This window comes from Paramacrobiotus metropolitanus, unplaced genomic scaffold, assembly GCF_019649055.1.
Source record: "Paramacrobiotus metropolitanus isolate TYO unplaced genomic scaffold, Prichtersi_v1.0 Parri_scaffold0000036, whole genome shotgun sequence".
In the NCBI taxonomy this organism is placed as follows: domain Eukaryota; kingdom Metazoa; phylum Tardigrada; class Eutardigrada; order Parachela; family Macrobiotidae; genus Paramacrobiotus; species Paramacrobiotus metropolitanus.
In genome coordinates this window covers 479796-501120 of record NW_026570256.1, presented here as the reverse complement: position 1 = coordinate 501120, position 21325 = coordinate 479796, and the positions used below count along the sequence as shown (strand labels likewise).

The window sequence follows — 21325 nt, the reverse complement described above, 5'->3', positions numbered from 1 at the left end:
GTATAATACCAGGTCCGAGAACATTGTTGCAAATTACCGTAGGCAGTATTTAATTGTTGTTTTTTTTCATCCGGGATGTGACGACAGTTGTAATCGCTGTTTTTAATACATGCTTCTGTTCCCGTCTGCCAGCGGCTTGATATACCGGCATCTGGCGTCAATCGTAGGTGAGAAGTTATTAATGTGAAGACGAATCAACTTTTGCGAGGATTTTGGGAAATTCCGTATACTGCCGTATCAACTTAGCTTACGACAAACTCGGCTAATAATTTTGTTAGAAAAACACATAATATCAGCAGTCTTACAATTAGTACTTTACCTACGTAAACGTACGAAGTAAATTAAAACACCACGAATTTGCGTAATAACCCCAAGCTCTTCTGTAGTTATTTTTCGACAACAGCCGCCGATGCTGGTAACCAGACAGACTTGTATAATTAAAAAAAGTTGTGAAATTATAAAACTACCCACCACGCTGTCACAACATTGAACACAACTACATATACTTCGTGTATTACTGTGACGGTTGCGACAATCGTTTTCTGTAGTAGATTTTGTGGAAATGATCTGCTAGTTATCGTGTATGGCGCGGTAGCTTGTATAACATTCCAATAATGCATGGCCCTGAAATTTTCTAATTACATATTAGACGAACGGCTTCGGATGCACTAGAAGCTATTACGTAAAAATTTTCGCTCAAGCGCTCGCGTTCTACGACAACGGAGGTAGCATGGTGTAGAGGTACATTAACAAAAACAGATTTCCAATGCATAAGGACGCACCTGAGAGAAAAAATAACTGGGCTTTCGGAAGCGAATATGCAGTAGATACGACATATCGTAGACATGACCAAGAGTCAACACTAGCCGGAAAAAAGAGCTGCAGAAAATCACAACTTCAGTAACTCCTGTTCTCAAAAATAAAAACTGGCGAAGCAAACAAGAAAAATCAATTTTACTGTCTGCTTGTATTTTTTCTTTCAAATTCCGCATTTGCGTAGGCAGTTTTCAAAAGTTTGTACAGCAGGCTATACAGTGCAATGCGTGGGGTCATTCGCAGACTGATGTAAACAAATGCATTAACAATAACAATTAGGTATTACAAAACGGCTCGTTAACCGAATAATCAACTTGAGAATAATAGTTAATCCATTCCGTGCTAAGAGGAAATGGATCGGCACTGCAGTTAATCGGATGGTACAGATCTTCCCGCGTGAAATCATCACTGCTGAAATACGTTCCAGACAAAGGCCCTTCGAAGGAATATAATTCTCCATATTCCACTTTGAGCCTTAACTTCTTATTGGCACGCCACCATGACCGATACCATGAAAATTCACAGCCGCAGTGTAGATTTCGCAAGTAATTCCGATATCCCTCTTCGAAAATATAATTTTTCTGACTATAAGACAATGCCTCCAGAGAAAGTATTTGCAATTTGGGCAAGTCCGTAAAAGCACCAGCTTGTAAAGAATTAATCGTACTATTGAAGAACAAAATCATTCGCAGCTGCTGAGAAATCGTGAAGTCTGCCTTTTCGACGACTAAATTGTAGCAGTTAGATATTTCCAAATGTAAAAGGTTGGTAAAACTGAGTTTCTGCACTCTGGACGTCACACGGTCTGTGGTGCAATTCCATAGTTGCAGCTTCAGGACTTGCCGTTGGATGGGCGTAAACAAGTACTTGGCGATAAGTTCTTCTTCTGCACCGATCGAAACCAGTCGCAGTGGTTGCTCTGCCATATCCAGCGCCATCCGTTCCAATACCGATACGGAAGCATTGGACCGGCAAGTTATACGATAGTCCCTGCGATCTGTACAGTTCGTTATGGTGGTCAGGTCGGAGCGGCAATAACGATTAAACTGTGCACCACACTCGTCGGCAGTCATCGGTTCCAGGGAGAAATTCGGGAACTCGTCACTTGCAGCAGTCTGTTCGTTGCCGGGGACAACGGCTAGTGGACATTTGTAGGCGATCAAAATTTTGGCGACATCTGTCGGACTCATGCGCGCTGCTTGGCCCATGCGAACAATCAGTCCTTTCTTAGGTACCATGCTCGGAAGGGTTAGATTCTCGGCAGCCTGGAAGGCATGATAGTGAAGGATTGAATGGTAGTCGTATTTGGTTCCGAAAGTGTACATGGTTTTATTGATAGCGAAATCTCGTTCGTATTCATCCGAATCAATGTTTCCATTGCTTAATTCCACATACTGGTCTCGATCAGGGCGCCTTTGTTCGTGGTTAAAACCCAATGCATGCATAACTTCGTGCTGTATATTTCCAATGTACATACACGAAGCGGACGAGAATAAGCCGGGTACCGCTAAGTAGATGTACTGGGACGAACCTTTATGTCCAACTTCCGCAGCGCAGCTAAGAAAAAAATAATGCAAATAAAAGCTGTAAAGGGTTGAACGGGGTGCTTTGTCGCTTAGGCTATCAGTTTTAAACAACTGGCACCCTTTTTAATCTATGTTCATTTATTCCGCTGCGCATCCAGATATTGCCGCAAAACTGTTCTAAATTTAGAATTCATTGAACAACGCTATCCGTGACTTTCGTTGAACATGTTTATTCATACAACCTGGGACTGAGAACTGGGAATGGAAATTAGTATGGGATTAATTAGGGGAAACCGCAAATTTTTCGGAACTGTACATCATAATGCAAATGACAGCGGAGGACACGCCGCTGTTTTCTAATAATTTGTTGGTAAGGCTTATAATTCACTTGCTGAGATAACTGGGCAGGAAACGTATGTAGTCCGATTCATCCGTTCTGGCTTTAAATGAAATGCAGAAGTTCGTCTTTTTCTCCAGAACGCGAAGGGCTTTCAAAATCAAGGTTTGTTGTGATTTGTCTGCAGGGAGCGACAGCAGATATTAGAAGCACATTTTCCAAGTAATAAAAATTATGAAGATGCAGCGTTTCGTCTCACAGTTTAGCAACTTTCACCCTACTGTTTCAATGCAAGCAAGTTAATTTCGGCCAGCTATCGTGGAAGATGGACATACTGACGTGGTGAGCGGGATATACGTTGTACTGCGGGGAATACTATATGTTTTGCTCGTTCGATTCATTTAGTCTTTAGCTAAAGTGTTCTCCTTTTGTTCGTACCTTGCGTGAAGTACGAGTACACTCGTAAAAGTGCACAAAAAGGAGCATTATTTTAGGTTCTCACCAAAGTCGCTGCTTATGTCATAGGGAACAGCTGTGCGGTCTGGCCACAGTCCGGGACCGGTGATCGCTTCGGCATTTGCGTCTAAATAGATGCCGGGATGGTGGAAAAGATCTAAAAATGCATTGGATGTATTTTTATGTAATAGATACATTTCAGGCAAGAGAGCCTTTCTATTCTGGCGCTGAGGAATACGGCTGAGGAATACGGCAACGGCTAGGGCGGAGAAGAACCGGTAATGTTTGTCATCCATGGGAAAGCTTTAAACTTACATCACAATTTAAAACCACCGAATTGATTAAGTGTTGTACAAACAAAAAATACAAAATATGTACAGCAATGATAAATAATTAAAAAAAACGTACTCTCACTTTTTCTGACAGGGTAGGTTAAATGGTTTTTTGTGATCGCTTCCTTTTTGGTGACAACAAGTAGAGTGTTAAAACAGACATTGTGCATGTCGAATAACACGCATGAAGTGCCTGATGCAACACCTACGTATGGTTGCAAATAACCGGAGGTAGCAAGTTTTTTATATCCGGAAATGACGACAGTTGTAATCATCGGCCATCCACCAAAGTACAGAGGGTTATTCAGCCAAGTGTGGTCAGCGCATTAAAAAAATTCCTATAATTCAGCCGTTGCGCAGAGTCAGATTCTAATAATTGTTTTATTATGGCAAATTAGTTTTGATGCTTTTTGCAAGTTTTTGTGACAATCGGGTTTAAACAGCCCGCAATATTGGCTACTGACCTAAAGACTCCGACTCTAAACCTTTGACCAGGCAAAATTTGGCTTTCGATGATCTGGCCTTAAAAGGATCGTCTGCTTTTCAAATCTGGATGGTTTTAATTGTGAAAAACGACGATCCGAATATTTTTTATAGCAAAACGATTCCATATTCTTGCGCGTTCTTGCGGTAGGACGGCTGGAAAAACGCGAAAACAGGAAGACACTCGCAAGAGCCATGCTCAATGTGCGAATTGTTACTCACGGAGCTATGGCTATCCTTTTCGTTCCTCCACAAACTAAAGTTGTAACGCAGGTCTTCCTTCACAATTTACAATGTTCATTGGTCGAAAAGACGCTCCACGGATTAAGCCTGGCAGAGAGGAAGAAGTCATCCAGAACCAGAGATGTGCTCCGGGAGCACTGCTGAGAAAAACAAGGATGTTGCTTCCTGATCGAAAAAACTGGTAATTCCTTCTGAAAAGGTTTGTTCGAAACCCATGACAGGTTTCCAGTCGATTATGGCGAAAACCCAAATTTTAAATTAATTTTGAGTAAAGGGAATCCATTTCCTATAGCTGAACTGGTCAACTGTTGCCAACATGGTGGGGATAAACTGAATTTTTTCCTGGGCTACAGGATAACGAAATCTTGGCTCGGTTGAATTCAAAATGTGATTGAATGTTGTGGCTATTTGATAAAATTTTTAAAAAAGTAAAATGAGCCTGCAGCGGCTAAGCAGAAATTTTCCAAAAAGTGACCACACTTGGCTGAATAACCCTCTGTATCTTCTGCCTTCCGGAAGAATACTGCTTCCACATCCTACTGTGGCTCAATAGAATTTCGGAAGTAAATGTGGCAAATTCATGTCTGCAAGAGCGTTGGCGTGTCGAGTTTTGTGACCGCACGCCATTGCTAGAGAGTTGTCAAAGTCGGGTTATACCGAAGCGCGCTTTTAGGACACATGCCTCGCATGGGTAATTTATGTGTAACTTGTAAGTGTTACCGAATTAAAATAGTGGCAGCGAATTAAAGATTTGCGATGGTTTCAGTTAAAAAGGCGAGAGACTATCAATCAGGGCCTGATTGATAGTCGAAGGCACAAACGTAAATTTTCCCCCGGGCAAAATATCCGGAGCACTTTTTGGCAAATCTTTACACAAAAATATAGATAAAAGCGAGCAGATTTCGAATCTGTATTCCGGAAAAAAATCGGATGGATAGGTAAAAAGTAATGGCCGTTGCCGGTCTCAAAAAATACCATAATCCGCCCCTGAATCAGGCCATATAAGGACATTTTTTTAAACGAAAGTGCTATGCGCCAGGGAAATTCCTGGCGCATAGTCAATTTGCTATGCGCCAGGAAATTTCTCGCAAAAATTAAAATGTAAGTGTTTTTAAGTTGTTAATATCCCTTTACGAAGTCTAATCATAACCCACACGTCCGATTACGATTTATCAACTTGATGGTTCGATCAGAAAGGCTGTAATTCCAGTTGTTTATACGGCACACCGTTCTTTACATCAAGACGGACTTTATCCAGGACACCCCGAATTTTTTGAAACTGGTTTCGATCCGTTTTCAATAATTTCGTTTAGCCAGTTTCGAAATGTAGACTGTTTGGCATAATTCGCGCTTTTGATGTTCGCATTTTTTGAAAGGGCATGTTTGACGCAAAACGCTGGTGCATATACCCCACAATTACTCTAACCGATCTTTTGTTGCGGGACGGAAGGGCACTTAATGTGCATTTCGTTTCCTTGAGTGCAAAGTAATTATGTATGTATCCAGGTTTACAGCTTAATACAAGTCCATCGGTTTCCGTCTAACTGTGCATAGTACTCGCGATTTTTGGGATTAACCCATTCCAGTACCAACATGCAGGCCCGCGCTGGGGTTTTTTTTGGGGGGGGGCGGCGTTTTGGCTAAAATCTGCCGGGGTGGCGGCCAGAAACTGGTCGGGGCGGAGGGGTGCGGAAGGGGGGCGCCATACTTTAACCCATTGACGGGCATTGGCGTTCAGGAGGCGACAAGGTGTTTGAGATTTTTTCCCCTGCGATCGGCAACAGTTAATCGTTATCCTTTAATGTAGTAAGCAACATGGGACTTTAAAGCAACAGTAAAAACATAATTGAAACTTTTGTCTCAAGGTAATTACGAACGACAGGTCCGCGAAAATCGCTAATTTTGGACTTTCCTAGCTGCCGTAGGTCTTGCTAATTAACTAATTAGTGAATGATTAATTAAACCGGAGATAAATCAACAAAGTACAACTGAGTAAGCTGAATCTAAAAACGGTCAACATGGGTTCTGTAGGTTGAACCATAGATGACCACAGTCCGTCAAAAACGTGTGTCGCCTCCTAAACGCCATTGCCCATGAAGGGTTGTGAATATACGGGCGGGTGCACTTTCGACAGATTCTTTTCATTACGTAAACGGAATAAGTTACTGTCGGTTCGGACGCAAAACATGCGCCATGTGGTTCTGGTTGTTGAAAGCTGACAGAAAATGGGGTTCTAGAATGGCACCCCGGGCGGTCGGCATGGCAGTCTTGATGCGTTAGTTATAATTATAATTATAACGCCAGTGTACGTAGCACTGTGAAATGGCACCACAACCCTGCACTCTGCTGCTCTCTACCTTCGATACCGAATACCGCTTGGGCAAGCAAAGCTATGGAGCAGCGCAGCTTTAAAGAAACTTTCGAATTTTGAATTTTGACCAGTCTCAAGCGATTGCAAACTGTAATGACCAGATTGGTGATGTTGACCTTTGCGACAGCCTTATGTTGGTTACATCCGGCCGATAATGTGTTAGAAAAAGTGCAAGTGACCACTAATATTTGGTTCGGCGCTAATCGCTTTTGCACCTGGATCATCTTTCCCCATACCCACCGCTCCCGCCACACCAGGAAACGTACAAGTCCGAATATGCACGCAGTGTAAGGACGGCTCGGCGTGTTCATCAGGGCAGCAAGTGCATTGTTAAATTGCAGAAAGGCTGCTTCGTGAAATGCCATATGAGAGAGTGATGAAAGTTTGCGAAGGAACATTGTCAGCATCGCTTGTTTTCTGTTTTATATATACAGTAGTGGTCAAAATGCAGGGAAAAGGGTTTTAGTAGTTTTTTATTTTTTGCTGACCAGTGGTCAATTTGTTGACCACTTCTGTACTACCGTTTTGAAGTACTTTTTTGGGGGTATTTAATGAAGTAATTGCTTTTACGTATTTCCTGTTCTCCTAATTATTACAAAATTAAACGTTTGTATGCAGTAGACCGTCCATGGGCATTGTTGTCAGCAGGCGACATAGTCACCACCGCTGACCTATGGTCAGCACAAGCTCACAAAAAATTCTCTTTCTTAATTGAATTTTTTCATCGGGAAATCCCAATTTTCAATAGGAAACTCGCACTCCTTCGGGTACCGCCCGCTGGAGGGTTAAATTCGCCCCCACGGCGGCCAAAAATCGAAAAAGGGGGCTGCGCCCCCTCTCCAACGCGGGCTTGCTAACGTGCCGGTGAGACCGTTGCTTCTTATTCCGTTCGACTGTCGGAAAATCGTGCATGCCCTGCTTTTTTGCTGATTTGTAAATTCGGCAAAACTGTACAGTGGTGTTTTTACTTTTCAACGCGGCCATAACAACACAATGCATTCCCACATGTGCATTTTCTTCGGTGTTCGCCGGCTTCATCCTCTCATTACCGCTTTTATCATGGCAAAAACGCTCTCAGCTCTATTTGCCATGTTCTGCTCGAGCAGTCGCAAATGCTTCCTTAGGTCTAATGCCCATCAAATGCCCATCACAAGTATTGCTGGTACTCCAGTTCTTAGTTTTTCCTAAATATTGAGTTCTTAATAGCGTAGTTTGTGCTTTTTGTAATGAATCTCACGTGTTGTTATGCTTGCTATATAAAAAGCACTTTCACCAAGTGACAGTATTGTGTTATTAATAATTTAAAGCGATAAATTTTAATTTTGGCGGCGAATTTCCGGGCGCATAGCAAAACGACTATGCGCCACGAATTTTTCTGGCGCACAGCAAATTGACTATGCGCCAGGAAATTTCCTGGCGCATAGAAGTGACCTTATTTAAAACCGGCTTGTGCTGCAGTAGAGAGTTCTGTATTGCGGAATTCAAACAAAATAAATAATTTTATTTCGCATCAGAAATTATTAAATACAGAGCTTCTGTACATGCTCGGCTACTTTAATACAGTTTTTACTTATGATTTTATTTAAGTTGTCAGGAACGTAAAATCAAAGCTGAGCAAGCTCCATAAACATTTGTAGAAAAATAGTGAAAGCATCGGATTCAACTGAAAGCGAAGTTTGAATAACCCGGTTCTATTTGAGAAAAAAGCACCCATGTATTCTTCATCCAAAAGATGTCCTTTGGATGGGTGTTTTTTGAGTTTCAAAAAGCCATAATATAGTTCCGTAGACCAGGTATTTTAGACGTGAAAATGTACATAAAAAGGGGCTCCATAAGTATACTGAAACATGCCGTTCTAAAGACGGCGTGTTGTGCTCAGACGATGTCTAAAGCACGTCAAAAAATTGCTTGCCGTAGAACCGGGTAATATTTAAGCAGCATTTGTGTATTCACCAAGGAAAAGTACAATCCCATGGCGATAAAGCCGCCACGGGTTCTTTTATTTTAAGAGCTGATTTCATTAGTAAATGCGACGCCGTAGTCCTCGTTGGCTTTTCTATTCCTAAATGCTCTCCATATTGATTCACCATTGCGCAAGGATGTCCACCAAGCTGCACACCGCCCTTTCGCAATTACCGCCACAGTACCCACACTCACAATCAAAACGCCCAAAAGTACACCAAGCACGATACCCGTGACAGATCCGGCGCTTAATTTATTTTGCGCCAGTGTTAAAGGCCGAATTTTCCACGGTGAAAGCGTTGTGGGAACAACAGCGTCAGTAGTCGCCGAGGCGGTCGTTGTAGTAGAATTTACTATCAGAGTTGTGTATGTACGAGCAGCTGCAGTGGGTGTTGTAGTGGAAGCTGTAGTGGGATTTACTATCAGAGTTGTATATGGAGCTGCAGTGGATGTTACAGTGGGAGTTAGGCGACATTGTGGGTCGTTGATGGAGTATTCAACGTGTGCATAATAGTTGATCCACTCAGTGCTGAGAGGGAACGGTTCAGCATCACAGTTGATGGGATGATACAGGTCTTCTTTGTTAAAGTCATCGTTACTGAAGAGGGAAAAGGTAGGCCCATCGAAAGAATATATTTCTTCCTTCTTCACTCTTAAGCGCAGTTGCTTATTACTTCGCCACCATGATCGATATCCGGCAAATTTACAGCTGCAGTGCAGACGGCGCAAGTAATCACGATAGGTCGGCTCGAAATTGTAGTTTTTCTGGCTGTCCGATAAGGCTTCCAAGGAAAGAACCCGCAGTTCTGACAAATCCGTAAAAGAGCCAGGCTCCAAGACGCTGACGGTGCTGTTGTAAAGGATTATTATTCGCAGCCGTGGAGTTAGCATAAAGTCTGTTTTTTGGACGACCAGGTCGTGACAGTGGTGAAGTTCAAAATGCAATAAATTAACAAAGTTCAGCTGGTTGAGTCTGTGCGTCACGCGGTCCGTGAAGCAGTTGCGTAACTGCAGCTTCAAGACTTGTGTCGAAATCGGTGCAAATAAATATTCGTCGATAATTTGTTCGTCTACCTGGATGGACGCCGGTCGTAAAAGATCTTTGGCCATATCAAAGGCCATACTTTCCAGCACCGGCACCGCTGCATCTGACTGGCAGACAACACGAAAATAATTTCGCTCTCCACAGGTTGTCTGCGTGGTTAGGTCAGACGCGCAGTAGGCGTTGAACTGCAGCTGACACTGGTCTTCCGTCAACGGCTCAAGGGAGAAATTTGGAAAGTTTTGGCTTTCCGAGGCCGTTAAGCTGCCGGGAAAAATGGTTAGCGGGCATTTGTAGGCCAAGGCAATCTTAGCGATATCGCTCGGGCTCATCCGCTTATCTCGTCCCATACGAACAACCAGACCTGTTTTTGGTACAATCACAGGGATCAGAGGGTTTATGGGATCACCGAAGGCCTCATACTGCACAACGGAATGGTAGTCATATTTGACTCCGAAAGTGTACATGGACGATTCGACAGCGAAATTATTGTATTGGTCAAACTGGATGTTGTCGTAGCGTATGTTGATATAGTGATCACGGTCCGGGCGTTCATGCTCGTGGTAAAAGCCCAAAGTGTGCATGACCTCGTGCTGGATGCTTCCCGTGTCCAAACATGATCTTGTGGAAAAAATTCCGGCGCGGGCCAAATGAATGTACTGCAACCCTCCACGTCTTCCCACGCTTGAGTCGCATCTAAAGAAGGACATTTATGTACGGTTTATCTTTGTTGATAAAAATGAATGGTGCAAGGATTTTAACCCACAAGTCCTGAAAATTTCCGAGAAAGTAGATAAAGTCACTCTCGTCGGTTCTAGGCTTGAAAAAAATACAGCCTCCTGTAATTTTTTCCGTGGTACGAAGAGCTTGAAGAATCGCATGCTGTTCTGGTACATCTGAAAGATAAATTTATTTAATATTATATTCTATTGGTTGGATCATTTTATAACAAAAATTCATGGCGAAATTCTGCAAAAACGTTTCCTTCCATTTCACGCGCGCACTCGTTCGGAATGAAATTTCAAAACGTTGTGCCGGGATTTAACTTACTTTGTCACCACATCGTACAAATATAATTATACGCCGTGTTCGCCTTATTTATTTATAGCACTAATTGCAGCAAGCTGTTCTACAGTTGTACTCATAAAAATTATTCGATAACTCGCCAAATTCGCTGCTGATGTAATACGGAATCGCTTTCCGATCTGGCCACAAACTTGGGCCAGTTCCCGATTCGACATTTTTGTCTGAGAAGATGCCCGGTTGATAGAAGAGATCTACAAGAGACTCTTTTCAGAGTTAGTTTTCAGGATAAATGAATGTGATTTATGGCTGCGGCTACGTACCTGCTGTTACCTTAAGGTTGCCGCTTTCATCGGATGCTGCCCTAAGGATTTTCAAATTTAGTGCCACCACCAGTGCGATACGAAGTCCAAAGCCATACATCCTATCCATGGAAAAAAATTTGAGCTACACAAATCCTCTTTAATTTGCTCTGCGGAACACAGTTTGACATCTCAGATAAATTAGATCAGCTCTGCGACATGGTTATTGGTGAAGTGCCACGGTTTACACTTCTCCTTTCCTAGATTAGTTATTACAACATTTTTGTTTTCTTGGTGCTGAATGTGCGTATTGAGCGCAACTGTACTAGTACACATACAAACAGTATCTTGTCGGTAATAGCTGTTTTTTTGTGAACACGCATCGCACTGCATGATTTCCTACAAGCTGATGCAATGCAAACACCCAAAGGCAATGAATATGAAACTCCTCGTGCACCCGGAAATGACGACAGTTAATTAATTTGCTATGAAATGAGGTACCTGTTATTTTCTACAAGATTTTCCATTACCATAGTCGGACTGGTATTATACTGCAGCGCTAGAAATCTCTAGAGAACTTATACTTAAGGGATCGACCATATCTGTACGTTATATACCTGCGAAGCTGGTCCTATACTGATAAAAAACGATAAAAATTAATGGAAACACCATGACGTGTACTTCCGGTACAAGTTTTCGAAATGGCATTCATGAAGGTACTAGTGTACTAGAATAATCCTTTGTGCAGGTTTAAATTTTAAACCTACCCAAAGGATTACCTATTGTAACAGCACCCGGGTTGACTGCTGTTCTAGTGGGTTGGTAAATCTTCCTTACCACGATCTGTCGGTTGTTACATGTAGTGTGCGAAAGACTGGCAGAGTCGGCAGCGATGCTGACCGGAAGCTGAATACCGTTTACAGGGTGACAATGGAGGGAGATGCACGATCATCCCATGGCGATTACGCAACACAACACAAGGTCATCGCAGGTGTTTATTAACAAGTGCACAAAGCAAGATTCAGCGAGCAAAATAAGATGAGGAGCAAGAATGCATATGCGTGGGCAAGAAGCGCGGGAATAGCAAGAAGCGCGGAAGGCGCGGAGCAAGATTCGGGGCAAGCTGCAGCAAGACTAATTTCAAGATGTTTCTGACCGTGAGATGCGGTCGGTAAAGTAGGAAAATCAGGTGATCTTCATAACACAACAACCAATAATCAGTAGAGAAAGGCAGTTAACACTCCTACTGGCGGTACATCTCTAATTTCTATCGCTACACTATACTCCCGCGCAAAGGAAACTGACTATCTGCAGCACTGCTTTTACCGCCACAAAAATACCGCTTGTTCTTTGTACGGTAAAAATACTAGATAGTTCATGCCTTGGCGATTGAAAAATCAAGCTCCGCTTATAATCAAGCTATATTAATTCAAACTCTAGTAAAAATTTGATAAGAGAAAGCCAATTTTACAGTCAATAAACTGAAGAACGCGGCGGTGTCAATTAGTTAAGCTCATGTGATTATCAAACAATGTTAAAAGTCTGTCACTCAATCTGTCAATGATTGTTTGTTTTATTTTCCGCAAATGAACATCCGTTCTTTAACAACTATCCGTACGTACACTGCAGTGCATGTCTCAGTTCACCGACCAAAGTCATTCAGTAACAAGTTGTCAACAGCAACAACTGATTAACAACAATAACTGAAGAAAAAAAACCATTTCGCAAACTCTCTGCACAATATGTGCTCAATTTTTTATTTTATAGCTTTGTAAATAAGCTAACATGCATCCTGCATTCTGGACGCCATACGTGCCAATTCACCGATTCCATCCTGCCCATCACTTTTCAACGCTACCGGCGTCTCGCTGGTCAATATATGTAATTTCATTTTTTGTGCTGGTTGAATTCTCAGTGGCATCATCCTTTGCTGCTCGCGATGAAGGCGTTACAAAACGAATTCCGCTGGTAAAATTCACCGGAATATGTCTCTGTAATGGCAGCTTTGTAGTGGACATAGCAGCGTCCACAGTAGCTGGTCGCATGACAGAATGTAACGATGCATTACAAATCGGCTCGTTAACCGAATAATCAGTTTGCGTGTAGTAAGTAATCCATTCTGTACTAAGCGGAAACGGATCAGCGGTACAGTTGATCGGATGATACAGATCTTCTCTGTTTAATTCGTCACTGCTGAAAAATGTTCCAGATATAGGTCCTTCGAACGAGTACAGCTCCCCGACTTCCACTTTTATTCTGAATTTTCGATTGGCGCGCCACCACGATCGATACCATGCAAACTCACAGCCGCAATGAAGATTACGAAGGTAATTTCGATATCCTGACTCAAATTTGTAGTTCTTCTGGTCATCACTAAAAGCTTCCAGGGAAAGTATTTGAAGTTGCGGCAGGTCCGTAAAGGCACCATGTTGCAAAGATTTAATGGTACTATTGTAGAGCAGAATCATTCGCAGCTGTTGAGAAATTGTGAAGTCCGCCTTTTCCACAACCAAGTTGTAACAGCTGGAAACTTCCAAATGCAGCAGGTTCGTGAAATTGAGTTTCAGCAACCGAGAGGTCACACGATCTGTGGTGCAATTCCATAACTGGAGTTTCAGGACGTGGCGTTGGATGGGTGTGAATGAATATTTAGCGATTAGTTCCTCCTCTACACTGATGGACGCCAGTCGCAGCGGCGGTTCCGCCATATCCATAGTCATCCGCTCCAAAACGGCAACTGATGCGTTGGACCGGCAGACAATACGGTAGTCCCGACGGTCTGTGCAGTTGTCTTTGGTGGTCAGGTCTGATTGGCAATAACGATTGAACTGCGCACCACATTCATCGGCAGTCATTGGTTCCAGGGAAAAATTTGGAAAATCATCACCGGAAGCCGTTTTTTTAATTGCGGGGGCAACAGTAAAAGGGCACTTGTAGGCAATCATGATTTTTGCGACATCCGTCGGGCTCATGCGCACAGCTTGGCCCATGCGAACAATCAGCCCTTTCTTGGGTACCATGCTCGGACGGGTTATGTTCTCGGACGCTTGAAACGCATAGTAGTGCAGGATAGAATGGTAGTCGTACTTGGTTCCGAAAGTGTACATTGTTTTATTGATAGCGAAGTCTCGTCTGTATTCATCGTAACCAATGTTTGCGCTGTTTACGTCAATGTATTGGTCTCGATCCGGGCGTTTCTGTTCGTGATCGAAACCGAGCGCATGCATCACTTCGTGCTGTATCCTTCCAATGTACATACACGATGCGGATGAGAATAAGCCGGGTACTGCTAGGTGGATGGTCTGGTACGAGCCCTGCTGTCCAAGTGCCGACGCGCAACTGAGAATAAAAAGGGGAATATGAGTAAAGAGTCATTAGGGAGCTAAAAATTGTGCATCAAGTGTTCAGTTTTATTTTTTTAAACATAGTTGTTTAGAACTTACTCGCCAAAATAACTTGGCCGGAAGTAGATGTAGTCAAACTCAGTCGTTCTGGCTTTGAATGAGATACAGTCATTCGTCTTTTTCTCCATAATCCGAAGAGCTTTCAAAATCAAATCTTGATGTGATTTTCCTGCAGCGAGTGATAACGAAATTAAAAGCATGCTAAAGCCTGAGTAAAAACATGAACTGAATTTCAACGCTGTATCTCATATTTACGCCTTTTCTCCTTAATTTTTTCGATACATATGTCGCCTTATCGGTCAGGTTAAGTTTGCAAATTCCTGTTAAATTTGCGAGCTCAGTAATTTGGGTTTTCGTTTACAATTAAAGGCCGCTTCCAGTGACAGTTTTTCTTACGCAAACCTGCATTGTAGAAAACAGACTTGCATTCAAATAAGGCGTAGCACAATGTTAAGTTAAACCTGCATTTATATTAAGGAATACCTTCAAGGGTGCCGAATCACCAGCACGTACAATTAGTTGCAACATCACGTTATATTTGCACATCCATTGCAGTCTACTCACCGAAGTCACTGCTTATGGAGTAAGGAATTGCTGTGCGATCTGGCCACAATTTAGCGCCGGTTCCTGCTTCGGCATTTGCGTCAAAAAAGTTGCCAGGCTGATAGAAAAGATCTGAAAAGCAATCACACTATCTGTAATCCCCATTAATCAGCCCACATTAACCTGTTCATTTTGGCACCTTCAAGGACCGCTTTATTTCTGCTGTGATTGTTACTTACGAGTACGGGGTTACCGAGTACGTGATCTCTGCACAAGCTGTATGGTACGAGTTATGTTAATGGAGCCATTGGAGCGCACATGTACTCAACTGGAAAGTCGGAAAATTGTACGACAGTATGCACGGGAATTCGCAATTTTTTGCTTACTGAGGATAAAGTGCGATAAATTATTTTTGACTGCTAAGGCTAATTGTTTCAGCTCCAGAGAAGTTGGAACCGGTGATTTACCTTCTGTTATCTCAACATCACCACTTTCCTGCGAAATTGCTACAGCCGTACTGACGAATACGACGGTAACTAAGGCGCGGCAAAATGATTTATGAATTTTATCCATGAAACGGATTCGATAGACACTTAGTAGTTAGTACAGCACAGTATCAGGCCGACCTTGCTGGTCCCCCGTCCCGTGTTCCAACAAAAAAACAAAATGATACGTATGTCAGCTGTTACTAAAAAGTTTTTTTTTGCGGTGCATTTGGCCCTTTCATTTGGCCCTTTTTATAACGTTTTCTTTGTGGCGACAACGAGTAACTTGTCAAAACAGCAAGTCTTCATGTCGGCTAACACGCATGAAGTGCCTGATGCAACACTTACCCGTTGTTGCAAATAACCGGAGGCAATCTCTGTGGTTTATGAACGGAATATGACGACAGTTGTCATCATCGGCCACCAATCGAGATATCTTCTGCCTCCTGGAAAAGTCGTCAATCAGATTGATTGCTTTTATATCCTGCTGTGCTTAAAGGAAATTCGGAAGGTAACTAGGATATTCATCAACAATGTTGCCGGTGAGCTGGTGAATGCCGTTCACTATTGTGCAGCGTGCTTTTCAAAATCGGCCGGTACCTGACACAAGCTTTAAAATGCATGGGTGTGTAAGATTATGTGTAAAATTAATATTATAAAACTGGAATAAAGACAGCAAAATTAAACCCTGCTTTGCTTTTACCTGTGCATGCGCCGCTGACCACCGGCCACTTCACATAATATTTTGCAGAATTGATCAGCACTGCAGTTTTACTGTGGAATTCGCACAACTTAGCATTATGTGTACCACCAAATCGTTCAAATTTTATAGAGCCATTATTTACTATACCTGCTTCTCTGAAGATTATTTATTTACTTTTGATTTGATTCGAACGGTCACACTGAAAAGTGGCAATTCTTAAAAATTGACAGAAACAACAAGCAGTGCCTTTGAACTACAAGTCCCGCAACTGACAATGAATGCATTGTCAGAATTTATCTTAAACCGAAAATTATTAATCCGAAAAAGCAAGAGCATATTATTCGAGTATACAGTATTATTATTTGTAAGAGCTTATTATTCGATAAAAACGAAATGCATCCGCTCTAATGTTTTATTGAATTTTCTGCTTGCTAAACATTAAAACACCCACAGTCGTTAGAGATATCCAACATTCTAGCCTATTTATTCGTGCGCTTGGAAATCAGTGGAAATTTTTTGCCAAGTTATAAAGAATGCCTTCAAAACGTTCACAATAATGTTGGTAATCAGCAAAAGCAATAAATAAAACAAGTCAGTTACCAACTAACGGCCTCCGCAAAGCCCACACGCGGCTGACACGCCCATTCTTTTAGGGTGTTGTTGCGTCACCAAATGCGATTCCTTCGCCGGCATCGGTTCCTCCATTCCTAACGAGCCTTCCCGATAGTCCATCGTTTCGTAATGTTGCCTGCCACGCTCTGCATCGGTTTTTCATAATAAATGCGGAAATAGCGGCGATTAGAAGAGCCATGCCCATAAGTACGCCTATAACAATACCCGTTACCGATCCCGGGTTTAATTTACTTTGCGTGACCGCTAGATGAGTCGGTTCAGACCCGTTGGCTGCCGGTGACGGTGCGCTAGTTGTAGCTGGAGTTACCAGCCGGGTTGAAAGTTTAGCTGCAGAAGATGTAGCAGATGTTTGGTTGCACAGTGGTTCGTTGACAGAGTACTCAATTTGCGTGTAATAGTTGATCCACTCTGTGCTCAGCGGAAACGGATCGGCATGACAATTTATCGGATGATATAAGTCCTCTTTAATAAACGGATCGCTGTTAAAGAATGTTCCTTCAGACGGTCCTTCGAAAGAATACAGCTCCCCTGTTTGAACTCTGAGTCGCAACGCTTTACTGTTGCGCCACCATGATCGATACCAAGCGAATTCACAACTACAGTGCAGACGTTGCAGATACTCTCGAAAGGTTGGTTCAAAATTGTAATTTTTTTGGCTGTTGGAGAGTGCTTCCAATGAAAGGATCCGAAGTTCCGGCAAATCCGCAAATGAGCCAGATTGCAGAGCGTTGACGGTGGTGTTATAAAAGGTGATTATCCGCAGCCGTTGATACATTGTAAAGTCCGCCTTTTCGATAATCAGATTGTGGCAGTGGTAAAGTTCAAAATGTATTAAATTTTCAAAATTCAGCGTGATCAGTCTTCGTGTCACGCGGGCTGTGAAGCAGTTGCATAGCTGCAGCTTCAGGACTTGGGTTTGAATCGGCTTGAAGGAGTAAATTGCCAGAAGTCGTTCTTCCACTTCCATAGATGCTAATCGCAGCGGTTCCTTCGCCAAGTTCACGGCCATTCTTTCAAGCACTGATAACGGTGCATTCGATAAGCAACGAATACGAAGATCCTTTCGCCTCGTGCAATTGTTCCACATGGTTAGGTCAGATCCGCAGTATTTGTTAAACTGTTGCTGGCACTGGTCTTCCGTCATTGGATCGAGGGAGAAATTTGGGAAATTCTCGCTTTTGCCGGTTGTACTGCCGGGAGAAATGACTAACGGACATTGGTAGGCCAAGATTATTTTAGCGACATCGCTCGGGGTCATTTGCAGTTCCAATCCCATACGAACAATCAGGCCTCTTTTCGGTACAATCACGGGAACTTGAGGGGATAGGGCGCCAGCAAAGGCTTCGTAATGCAAAATGGAATGGTAATCGTATTTTATTCCATACGTGAACATTAACGAGCTGATGGCGAAGTCATTATCAGCCGTTTCGTCGTCAATGTTGTCGCTGCGGACATCGACATACTGTTCGCGGTCCGGACGTTTCTGCTCGTGACGGAAGCCCAAAGTGTGCATGACCTCATGCTGGATGCTTCCGGTATCCATACATGATGTTGAAGAATAGTCACCGGGGTGGGCCAGATGAATGTACTGCAGGCCGCCGGATCTGCCAACTTGTGAGTCGCATCTAATGGAGAAAATTCGATAGTAATCAAAGGAGGCTCGTTTCTGATGAAGGCATTTTAGGCTTAACTCACTTGCCGTAGGTGTTGGCGGAAAAGAAAATATAATCATTTTCGTCGCTTTTAGGCTTGAACATTACACATCCCCTTGTCTTTCTCTCCATGATGCGAAGAGCCTTAAGAATCGTCAGTTGTTCTGGTAAACCTAAATAAGAAATTTATTACAAATAGGTAGTTTGCGTTGTGCTATGCTGAAGCAACCTGAAACCAAAGAAGCAATGCGGAACTGAAAAAAATGTAGAAGTAAAAGTTAGTTTGTCGGATTGTTTGACCGATGTGATCGGGAATCGTCAATGCGTGTCCTTAGTCCTTACTGAATAATGGGCTTATGATATAAGGAATGGCAGTGCGAGTTGGCCAGAGAGCAGGGCCTGTATCTCCCCTCGCATTTCCGTCAGAAACGTTGCCAGGAGTTTGAAAAATATCTGCCAAAAACGCATTAATTTTGCTGGAAGGTCTGAAGAAAACCTGGATGCATTAAAGCCGTACATCGAGCAAATACTTACTGGACGTCACGGAATAATATTGGTAACTGATTAATTATTAGAACTTACTCGTATGGAAACGATTATTAGAAAGGTCATTTTAGGTCACAAGGTTTTGTCATATGGAAACCCGGGCATTACAGAATTTGATATACAGTACTTCAGCCCAGGGCAAATAAAATTCTAGCATAAAAAATTCGGAAAACCCAACATGGCGCTCGTTGAAATTTGCATATTTGGTGTTGCAGTAGCCAGATGAAAATTTATACTTTGATTGTTCTTGTAGTATGGACCCACAGAACTGTTGATTAGTTAAATGAGAAAACACATGTGCATACCTGTTGTTATAAGCACATCTCCATCTTCGTCAGATACTGCTTTAGCGGTGTTCAAGAGCAGGGGAGCGATTATAAGATAAAACAGGGACCAATACTCTACCATATTTACAGAAATGTTGGCTCCAGGAACGTCGTATTACGATTTCTTATAAGGATATGGCCTTTATAAAACACGAAAGCCGCTTCTCACCCTGTTCCTGATCGCAGTGGAAGTAAAGATAACTACAGATACATTATTTCACTTCTAATTACGTAGAAACTGGCAACCCATAAATAAAATCCACGAAAACACACAGTACAAACCATTAGAAACTTGTATGGATTTTGTAGTGTTACCGCAAATCTAAACTGCAGAGCGTAAGCAAGTGAATTAAGTAGCGCGTGTTCCAAAACATAGTGTATAAAAACTCGTAATGATCGAAGATATAGATGCCGCTAAAGCAGCTGTGCAAGAAATGACGACACTTGTGGTAATTTCTTGATAAAAGATCATATCTTCTGAATAAATAAAGAATCATTGCCCGTTGGTTACAGTGGTGTGTCGTACTGCTTCCCGTTTTGTGGTCTTGATAAACAATCAAACTTTTGATCAAACATTTCCACTTCTGGTACGGAGATTTCAATTCAACATAATAATTCACCTTCACCACATGCAGGTAGGAAGGAAGATGCTGTTCATCCTGAATTCTTTGCATCAGTAGTCCATAAACACATGAATCGTGACGGTTCCATAACAGCAAGAAGGTTTTAAACAAGTCTGCTTTGTACTTCGCATTTTGCTTTAAAGCTGCTGCACGAAGATTTTGATGCCAGATGTCAGTGCTACTGTTTTGATCGTTACGAAGATATGCTAGTTCAATTTATCAGAGATAGATTTCAGACACACGTGCTGCCGCATTTCGTAACATTTACTGCTACTTCAAAACATGGACAAATATGTACGCACTTGCTCAGTTAGCATGTACATTTGTACTTGTAGTTAATCGTCTTCATCGCTAGTTTTCGAAGGTGCAAATGAAGTATAAACAAAGACCTTTGCCCTTTTCGCGTTTATTTCATTTTTTGCCGTGAAAAACACCTGGAAGAAGCTAATAAATATCTCGTCAAATAACAAAACGTCAAAAACCACCTGTATAAATGAAGTTTCTTATTCTAAACCCAGGCCGTTACAAAGAAACACTAAAGTGCTGAAGAAAATTTCAGGCACTTTTCTCCAACGACGACATCACGAATATATGACAGATAAAATGTTTTTCAGAAAGGTTTCCGGTAACTACTCACTGACACTTTGAATAACCAAGCGCACGTTTGGAATCAGCAAAAACTTGGTTGTCGACTTGTCGTCATAATTTCTGTCGGTGACTTGGCGGTGGCTGACTTGATCGAAATGCGGTTATAACGCAGCGCGGCTCGTCTAACGAGGATACATTATGAGTGAAATTACTTAGGAGTAATTATTACGTACAAGCGCATTACCAAATTAACGTACGCAAGCACGGAAACGTTCAAGTGGAAAAAGGCAACTAGATTATGCAATCGCAACAGCTCAACGGAGGTACTAGCATAGATCCACTCCGAGCCGAAAGGAAACCGAACGGCGGTAATTTACTGGTCGATAAAAGCCTTCTTCCTCCCACGGGCCACGTTCGAGATATTCATTTGAATAATATCCGTACAAGGAATGTGCATACTTCGCTAACCTCAACTCTAAATAGCAGCGCTTTCTTGTTACAGGCTCTGCTATAAAACGTTAGTAGTACTATTTAAAACGCTTCTAAATTCTAAAGACAGCATTTGCTAACTTTGCAAGCCCGTAAACGCACCCAGCTGCATGCAATAAATTAACCGTATCATTGAGAAATAAATGGTTTGCACTTTGCAGCCGTCGGGAAATCAAAAAATTAGCTCGCCCCTCGTGAAAATAAAAGTTACTAAAAACATCCAGTTAACAAAAGAAGTACTTGTAAAGTTACGCTAAAGTTACAAAAAAGTTTTCATGACAGCCGATTATAACTTGGACCATTCATATAACTTACGGAATACTTCAAGTTGTTCAAAAGTTACTTACTCGTATCTGTACTACAGCACTGACGCACAGTCACGCACTGTTTCACTTTGTAAATCCATTTTTTGAAATCTTAAGCAGTAATAAACAGCCACC

General features: G+C 42.3%; 4 protein-coding genes across 5 annotated transcripts; all 4 read right to left on the bottom strand.

Moving 5' to 3' along the window:
- Positions 1 to 1006: 1006 nt before the first annotated feature.
- Positions 1007 to 3296, bottom strand: LOC129589698 (uncharacterized). The gene is made up of 3 exons (XM_055484539.1): positions 3182 to 3296; positions 2731 to 2860; positions 1007 to 2373 (listed from the first exon to the last, which is right to left on the bottom strand). The coding sequence occupies exon 3, from the start codon at positions 2289 to 2291 to the stop codon at positions 1092 to 1094; it is 1200 nt and encodes a 399-aa protein (XP_055340514.1). The 5' UTR covers positions 2292 to 2373; positions 2731 to 2860; positions 3182 to 3296; the 3' UTR covers positions 1007 to 1091.
- Positions 3297 to 8108: 4812 nt separating this feature from the next.
- On the bottom strand, positions 8109 to 11221 carry LOC129589593 (uncharacterized). Its single transcript, XM_055484398.1, has 4 exons — positions 10915 to 11221; positions 10735 to 10845; positions 10335 to 10464; positions 8109 to 10264 (listed from the first exon to the last, which is right to left on the bottom strand). The coding sequence occupies exons 1-4, from the start codon at positions 11021 to 11023 to the stop codon at positions 8569 to 8571; spliced, it is 2046 nt and encodes a 681-aa protein (XP_055340373.1). The 5' UTR covers positions 11024 to 11221; the 3' UTR covers positions 8109 to 8568.
- Positions 11222 to 12522: 1301 nt separating this feature from the next.
- Positions 12523 to 15543, bottom strand: LOC129589627 (uncharacterized). Its single transcript, XM_055484448.1, has 4 exons — positions 15308 to 15543; positions 14862 to 14972; positions 14337 to 14466; positions 12523 to 14232 (listed from the first exon to the last, which is right to left on the bottom strand). The coding sequence occupies exons 1-4, from the start codon at positions 15411 to 15413 to the stop codon at positions 12735 to 12737; spliced, it is 1845 nt and encodes a 614-aa protein (XP_055340423.1). The 5' UTR covers positions 15414 to 15543; the 3' UTR covers positions 12523 to 12734.
- Positions 15544 to 16432: 889 nt separating this feature from the next.
- Positions 16433 to 20781, bottom strand: LOC129589551 (uncharacterized). Of its 2 annotated transcripts, XM_055484348.1 has the most exons (5): positions 20641 to 20781; positions 19165 to 20578; positions 18656 to 18766; positions 18357 to 18486; positions 16433 to 18286 (listed from the first exon to the last, which is right to left on the bottom strand). In XM_055484348.1, exons 2-5 carry the CDS (start codon positions 19265 to 19267, stop codon positions 16678 to 16680), a joined length of 1953 nt encoding a protein of 650 aa, XP_055340323.1. In that variant the 5' UTR covers positions 19268 to 20578; positions 20641 to 20781; the 3' UTR covers positions 16433 to 16677. The 2 variants fall into 2 exon arrangements, with proteins under 2 accessions (XP_055340323.1, XP_055340322.1); XM_055484347.1 differs by having other exon boundaries at positions 19165 to 20759.
- Between the last annotated feature and the right edge of the window lie 544 nt (positions 20782 to 21325).

Bases quoted from the DNA above. Each gene is read 5' to 3' on its own strand.
- LOC129589698 (XM_055484539.1), bottom strand. From the start codon at position 2,291: ATGTACATTGGAAATATACAGCACGAAGTTATGCATGCATTGGGTTTT.
- LOC129589593 (XM_055484398.1), bottom strand. From the start codon at position 11,023: ATGGATAGGATGTATGGCTTTGGACTTCGTATCGCACTGGTGGTGGCA. The intron at 10,846-10,914 runs GTACGTAGCCGC...AGTCTCTTGTAG, and splicing joins CAACCTTAAGGTAACAGCAG to ATCTCTTCTATCAACCGGGC. The intron at 10,265-10,334 runs GTGGGTTAAAAT...GTCCTTCTTTAG, and splicing joins CTCGGAAATTTTCAGGACTT to ATGCGACTCAAGCGTGGGAA.
- LOC129589627 (XM_055484448.1), bottom strand. From the start codon at position 15,413: ATGGATAAAATTCATAAATCATTTTGCCGCGCCTTAGTTACCGTCGTA. The intron at 14,467-14,861 runs GTGAGTAGACTG...CACTCGCTGCAG, and splicing joins CTCCATAAGCAGTGACTTCG to GAAAATCACATCAAGATTTG. The intron at 14,233-14,336 runs GTAAGTTCTAAA...TTTTATTCTCAG, and splicing joins CGGCCAAGTTATTTTGGCGA to TTGCGCGTCGGCACTTGGAC.
- LOC129589551 (XM_055484348.1), bottom strand. From the start codon at position 19,267: ATGGTAGAGTATTGGTCCCTGTTTTATCTTATAATCGCTCCCCTGCTC. The intron at 18,487-18,655 runs GTAAGGACTAAG...TTTCTTATTTAG, and splicing joins TATCATAAGCCCATTATTCA to GTTTACCAGAACAACTGACG. The intron at 18,287-18,356 runs GTGAGTTAAGCC...TTTCTCCATTAG, and splicing joins TCCGCCAACACCTACGGCAA to ATGCGACTCACAAGTTGGCA.